Source organism: Brachyistius frenatus, unplaced genomic scaffold (assembly GCF_029030835.1).
Source record: "Brachyistius frenatus isolate BFR_SWC_R1_liver_20210118 unplaced genomic scaffold, ASM2903083v1 Contig_2, whole genome shotgun sequence".
NCBI classification, from domain to species: Eukaryota; Metazoa; Chordata; class Actinopteri; family Embiotocidae; genus Brachyistius; species Brachyistius frenatus.
This window is the reverse complement of record NW_027210601.1, coordinates 5,405,470-5,412,833: the sequence shown is the minus strand read 5'-3', so window position 1 is coordinate 5,412,833 and position 7,364 is coordinate 5,405,470. Positions and strand designations below refer to the sequence as shown.

The 7,364-nt window shown below is 41.6% G+C and overlaps 1 protein-coding gene across 1 annotated transcript; it reads left to right on the top strand.

Annotated features, from left to right (window-relative positions):
- Positions 1-1,718: 1,718 nt before the first annotated feature.
- On the top strand, positions 1,719-6,394 carry LOC138619100 (probable methyltransferase-like protein 24). Its single transcript, XM_069695334.1, has 5 exons — positions 1,719-2,102; positions 2,989-3,087; positions 4,251-4,387; positions 4,575-4,842; positions 5,489-6,394. Exons 1-5 carry the CDS (start codon positions 1,773-1,775, stop codon positions 5,792-5,794), a joined length of 1,140 nt encoding a protein of 379 aa, XP_069551435.1. The 5' UTR covers positions 1,719-1,772; the 3' UTR covers positions 5,795-6,394.
- Positions 6,395-7,364: the final 970 nt, after the last annotated feature.

Below are 7,364 nucleotides of genomic sequence, written 5' to 3'. Positions count from 1 at the left end.
ACAGACCCCATGCTCATTTCATGTGCTCACTGGGAAACTTGCTATTATACAGCAAATTATGTACATTTACAGCTTGTGTGTGTGTGTGCGTGCCTGCGTGCGTGTGTGTGTGTGTGCGCGCGCACACAGACGGGGAGAAAGAAAGCAGATGGGGGGGAGGGGGGGTTACTGGCTGCATATTGTGTACAGTTTGTCAATAGGCTGACTAAATAGACTCAGACATGGCCGGAGGAAATGTGTTTGCTGTGACATTCCACTGTATGGCGGAAGGGGACACGTCCTGTCAACAACACTACATGATAGACAGAGAGGGGGGGGGGAGGGTGCGGAGCATCAGCGCTCTTCATGCATCTATATAAAACGGTGGCACATCATTTACTACCAAATGTTTACTTTCTGTTTGATTTAAAGAAAATGACGGCCGACGTTAACCTCTAAGTTTTACGAACACTAATCTGTCATCATCCGTAACATTTCTCAATATAGAAGTATAAAGTTTTTATGAAGTAAAAGTCCTCCAGTTAAACATTTGACATATTTGAGGACATACGTGTTTATTAATGCACGGTATTCGTCAACAATTCTAACTTCTGCAACTGTTTTATCATATTATTATTCCTTATCTGTTTTTACAACCAGTCTCCACGTAAGGAGTGGAAAAATACATTTATTTAGAAGTAGGCGACATAATAGTGTGTTTTTGTATTTGTTTGTAACAAATGTATTTCAATTCCTTTTATACACACAAAATGGGGGGGGAAGTTAAAGTTTTTCCAGAGTAGGGATACCACAAATTCTGAAAAATCCTATATGAAATAGCAAAAAAATATATGAAACTAACACCATTAAAAATAGAAGTATTCATTATGCAGGAGTTCTCTGGCAGTATGATACATATTAATGTGAGTAGTCAAGAAAGAGATTGTTTGAACAACTTTATACAGTGATGGGCTGTGCAATATAACCATGTATAATAAACTAGTAGGGTCAGAGAGAAATGTTAATCTCCCAGGTTACAGATAAATGTAGTGGAGCAATTTACAGTAGCTCTGTCTGATATGTAGTAGAGTATAAGTAGCCTAAAATTTAAAATGAAAGTGGTTAAAGTACCGGAGCCTGGTTGGACCAACTAGAGTTAAATTACAGGCCACGAGCTTTGACTGCACTCTGCTTTTGCTTTATCAAAAGGGCTGAACCGTATTTGCAAGACGGCAGGTTTCTTTGGGCAGAGCACCATTCATTGCATGGTAAGTGCTTAAATACAAATAATAATAATAAAAAAAACAACGTTAAAATAACAATTAAGACAAACAATTAAATAAATAGTTAAAGTATTACAATCACAACTCAAACTAGTTTTGTGGAAGAGTAGCAGCCAGTCATTGTTAATAATAAAACTACCTTAAATCTTTATATTAACATGGCAGCTTTATAAAAGTTCATCTATTTGTTTAATAAGACTTAAAAGCATTACATTTCTTTTTTTTTGGCCTGTTTGCTCAGTATAAAACGGAAACATTTGTGTGAACTGTACGAGTTATTTCTGGGTTAAATAAAACAGCAGTCACTGTGTCAATAAGGCCACCGCCGACCGAGGAATGCGCTTCGTCACAACTTTCCCCTTCAGGGGTAAACGACGACGAGGAGGAGGAGGAAGGGAGTTCTCAGCTGGGACTTTCCTCACTGCCCTCCAGAGAAGGGGGAAAAAAAAAAGTAGAATCACAGGGCACCGCGCGGGACATGTTCCCCGGTGTCGCCACGGAGGAGGAGGAATGCGGACCTTTGCGCGGTGGTGGGGCCGCGGTGGTGGTGGTGGTGGTCTCCTCTCCCTCCGTGCGGGAGTGCTGCTGCTTTTGATCCCACCTTGTCTCCTCGCGCTCCAACTCCTCGTCGTCGGGTCACGGCTTCCTGGAGCCGCGCGGGCGTGGGTCGGGGTGGAGCAGCGGGACGGAGCTGTCGCCTTTTCCGTTATTAGCATCGAACCGGGGAGGATCCCGCGCCAATGGGGGGCCCAGTCCATGCGACCCGTGGTGGAGGAGGAGGTGGAGGTGGACGAGGGGGCACGAGCGTATGAGGATGAAAACGAGATGCACTCGCGCCAGGTTTGTAAAGTAGCACAAGTTAAAAAAAAAAAAAAAAAAAAGTGCTTCTGAATTCTTATCACATATGTTTGGATATTTATTCACTTTTGTAGACTTGGGGATAAATGTTTATTAGGCTGCATGTTATTATTGATCATTTTATGTCTCATTTCGTACCTCATAAGGCACATTTACCACAGTTTAAAATGCATTTAATTGAATGAGATACGAGACAGATAAATGATAATGCCACTTGTGTGTTCAGCATATAATGCTGATAAAATTTAAAAAAAAGAAAAAGATACCTTCCTGCAGTGGTGTCCACATCCAGTTTATTCACCATGCTTTGTGTGCACAGCCCTGTGAATTGTTACAGACATGATGGAACAGGTGAGGCACAGCGCTGACCCCAGATCAGAGAGAGAGATGACAGCTGTTCTCTCTTTTGCCCTTCAGTTGTTGGGTGCCTCCATGTCCATCTGTGTTTGTGTAGGTGCATCTGTCCCCTCCCTCTTTACCCCTCACTCCTCACGCCTGCTGTCTTTCTCCATCCCCTTTTCTTTCACTGTCTCTATCTGCCCAAGGCTAAACTCTCTGACTCATTCTAGTGAATCATCAACCCCCTCTCCCCCCCTTCCCCACAGAGGTTGCCATGGTGACCACTGGGGTTCATTCTGAATTGGGGGGGGGGGGGATTGTGAGTGTGTGTTTGCATGTACCGATGCCTCAGGCAAATATATGTTACCAGCAAGACTGAGGTCAGCGCCTTTGACCCGCCTCCTCAGCACTGCTACCTGGGGCACTCACACACATTACTGTCATTCCTAGTCATTATTCAGCCGCCTCACAAATTCCTATGCATCTGTTAGTATTCCTTGCATATTGATACATGCATGTCTGTTCCTAGGTGCGACCCAGGGCATTGAAGTTGCAGCCGTGGGCGGCAGGCAAGCCGTCCTTCACAGCAGAGCTCAATCGCGTCGTCACGTATATCGAAAGGCCACAGGTAGGCTGCACAGAGCATCACCTAAAACACAGAAGTGTATCAAATAAAGATATCTTGCCTCCAAGGAGTTAAAGCAAAATAAATTGATCCCATTGAATCTTGGAAGTTAAAATCTGAGAATGCATTTTATACAATCTCTAATATCATAAATATTACAGCTTATTATTTGCAAATAACTGTTCATGGCAATGTGTAACTCTCAACCTTTATATTCTTACAATATCATACAGAGTAGTATAGTTAACTCTGAGATTAAACAAGATTATAAAATAACTTGATAACTCTGGCTTTAAACAAGGAGCTATTAACAATTTAAGCACGAGTTCCCTTTTCAGACTTATTATTTGAATAGTTTTTACATGCTGGAAAACTAACATTATATATTATTATTGAAGAAAAATTGGACAGAAAAAAAGCAGTTCGGCAGTTCTGTTAATGTAATCATATCTTGTGACCCCTCAGATCCTTAGCTCCCGACCAATGAACCACTGCTACACTCCGGCCCAGATGGGACTTAACATTTCTGTAACCAAGAGTTAGATCTTGCCAAGCCTGAACATATATCAATAAAAAAAAACTTCACTTTTTCCAACTACTTCACTTCTAACTCTGCAGACTAGTGTGTGTGTGTGTGTGTGTGTGTGTGTGCGTGTGGAGGGAGGAGGGGGAACATAGCGGTAATATGATCAGTCAGGTGCTGTCGATATACTGGCAGCAGAGTTCTGCTGAAATCTGGAGCCAATAAGGATGTTCAGTTCCAGACTGGAAACTCCCGAACAAGAGTTAAGACTCATGCAACACAAGTGCAGGGGAGAATTAAACTTCTTGGTATATTGTGCTGATTGTGTTGAAAATTCATTAATTATTCAGCACTTGACATAAAATTAAAGTGAGTCATATTTACTATTGCTAAACAGTTACCATAAAATAAATGACACATTAAAACATTTTATTTGACCGGAAAATAATGTCGTTTATTTAAAGGTACTCTGAGAAGCGTCCGTCGGAAATGTTCTCACGAATTTCACATGACACGCCTTCAAACAACTTTTTCTTTCTTTTTTCTCACTTCCTCTCTTCTTATTCGAATGCTAATTCGGAGTCAGAGTTCTCAGACCTGCCCAGCCCGCCTCATGTGTCTCTCCTCTCTTGTCCATCCCCAGATGAACTGCTCTGTGGTTTTATCTCCTGGACAGGGTCAGGCGACACGGCGGCCTGCAGCTCCAGCCCAGTGGCTGCTGTGTGCTGACGACTGGCTCCTTCCAGCTGCAGGCACATCTTGTGTTGCATATTCTTTCAGGTGTGCCCATTTGTCTGTACCATGCGCCCATGACAGTGCATGTGCTGTTGCGCATTCATATCAGTGGCAGAGTTGGAATAAACAATGCAATGCATATTTAATCATGCATGCAATAATCTTCAAACCACCTCTGTGCTCCCCCTGCGTCTCTGTCTGAGTCTTTTTGTGTTTGTCTTTGTCTCTCCAGTATGGATGGGGGAGATGCAGGATTCGTGAAGACTGTGTTGGGGCTGGGATGTGAAGTCCACAGTTTTGATCCCAGCAACTCCAATGCATCTGGTGGTCACCTTGGCAACAGTTTGGCTAGTAACCATGGTGACGGAGGCGTGGTCAGCCACCACAAGATGTGGCTGGAGTGGCGGGCTCTAAAGAAGCGCAAGCACAAGACAAGAGGCAACCTTGGTAGTGTTTCTCAAACACTAGCAGATATCATGGCAGCTCTGGGACATCACACTGTAAGACACACACACACACACACACACACACACACACACACACACACACACACACACACACACACACACACACACACACACACACACACACACACACACACACACACACACACACACACACACATACAGAAACATAGAGAAACAGTGCCAAACAAGCATACCTTAGAGTCTTTTCACCCCAACATACCCAAAAAGCTCTTTTACTTGGACGTTCCCATAGAAACAGGGCTCTGCGCCATCCCTGGCTGCCATGGCAACGCTTCGAGTGAATCGCACAATGGCTCAGTTACATCCTGCCGCCACAAGAGGGAACTGCATACCTGCGGTTTGAGAATGTGTAGGTTGACAGAATAAGAAGTGCCTCCAGACATCCATGTAGAATTATTTAATAATGACTATAATTTGATTTTAAAATATTTGGCTATGCTGATTAGAGCAAGTCTGCTATGGAAAACAGCCCGGGTGCACAGCATGAACAAATCCTGATAAGTTATCGTTCACGATACAGACAATATTATCAATTGTACTTCATATGAACAGAATTTCTACCAGTCTTGTAAATTCCAATAATCTCTTACAATAAAAACAGGATCAAGTGACACTGTTAAATTTCTATTTTCTTTTCTGTATTCTTTATTCTCTGTAGGTTCATTTCCTGTATGCTGACCTGCTAAGTGCTGAGTGGCGAGTTTTTCAGAATTGGATTGAGACAGGTATTCTACAGAGTGTCCATCATCTGGTTGCCACAGTGCACCTGCAGTGGGCAGGGTTTGAGGTGGACGGTGGCGATGAGGAAGTGCTCCGCTATTGGTTCAGTGTCCTTCGGGGTCTTCAAGCTCCCGGACTCAAGCTGGTTCACAGCTCTGCAGGAGAAGGTCACAGTGTCCTAAAACAGACAGTAGCAAACGCACACAGCTCCTACACACTCAGCTGGGTGAACACACAACGCTGACACTCACACATTAAAGGCACATCTGTACACACATGATCTTTTTGAATGGCATCAAACAAGAGGGAGAAGGTCAGACTTCATAACTTTTTTTTTTTTTGGTCCCAGGCATCCACAGTTCTTCCTGTTACTCCCCCCTCTCATGGACATGAAAGGATCTGCCTGTTATAACACCTCCCTCAAAGACAAATAACAGTAGTGTTTATACATAATACTGGATAATTTCACCAAATACAGACCAGGCAGGATTTTGTTGATTTAAATGAGTGACAACACAATAATGTAATCATCACATCTACAGGTTTTTATTTGGTCTCACTTGCAACACAGAAGAGCAGCAGATGAACAGTATGTAAACAAGCTACTGCTAAATTGTGTCCCAAATGGTCCAAAACACAATGGAGCCCTTTCACATGGTTCCAGTTTTGGTCTGAATGTAGATTCAACACGTTATTTAATTTATTTATGCGCAGCTCTGTAAGCCTTAAACGTTTTTTTTTACGTGCAATAAATCTTTACATTGAAGAAAAGCTTAAATTTTATTAAAACCAACTGAGCCTAATCTAAAATAGACAGAACATCTTCAATTACACTCAGGCATTTTTTTTTTTCCTTCAACAAAGAAGAAAACAATGAAACAATGTTCTAAATGCAATAATAAATACCAAATAATGTCAGAAAGTCTTTACTTTGTTTCTTTTTTCTTGGAGAATTACCATCCCTGGTAAAGACTGTAAGGCCTGGCATCATCAATACGCCTGTGACAAGTCAAGATGTCGTACTGAACATCTTTACAGCACATTCACAGTGTTTCTGGAAAATCAAAAGCACTGGCACTTAAAACACTCAGCTGGGGCACTCGATGGTGAAAAAAAAAATGGTTTAATCATTCATTTTATGAAGACTTGTATTACCCTACTTTTAATAAGAATTTATTTTTTTTTAAGCCGAATTAAATGTAAGTGTAAACTTAAGCATGCATAAGTATTTATGCAACCTGGTTAGTTTAGACCTGTTTACCATAATGTTGCGCTGTTTTACAATACACCAAAATTGCCAAATTAACGCAGAATAACACTGCAAGAGTCAACTGACTCAATATCTGCCAAACATCTCACTAACTAACACAATGCATGCTATGCTCATAGACCAAAGTATCAACCACCTATAACAAAGCCTCAGCAACACTGTGAGAGTATCTCACTGGGGTATATTTAATCAAATTTAGATTGCCTTTTTCTAATTGCTATTATCAATATTCTTTATTTTGTTGCATTTGATCTATTAAAAGTATGAGTATTAGCCCTTATTGAGAGTGCTAGCACTATTAGTGTTACTAATTGCTGCAGAAGTGATATGGACACTGATTGAGAAAGGTGGGAGACACTGGAGGGATAATTGTCACAAATTTGAGAGCTGGATACCATATATTTATTAATATATCAGTCAGAGGGACGAAACCAGTACAGTACATTTTCCTGCAAATACTTCAGTGGGATTTTTTTTCATGCAGAACTTCTACTTGTAATGGAGTATTTTTACATTGCTGTATTAGTACTTTTACTTCAGTAAT

Bases quoted from the DNA above. Each gene is read 5' to 3' on its own strand.
- LOC138619100 (XM_069695334.1), top strand. From the start codon at position 1,773: ATGCGGACCTTTGCGCGGTGGTGGGGCCGCGGTGGTGGTGGTGGTGGT. The intron at 3,088-4,250 runs GTAGGCTGCACA...GTCCATCCCCAG, and splicing joins CGTATATCGAAAGGCCACAG to ATGAACTGCTCTGTGGTTTT. The intron at 4,388-4,574 runs GTGTGCCCATTT...TTGTCTCTCCAG, and splicing joins TGTGTTGCATATTCTTTCAG to TATGGATGGGGGAGATGCAG.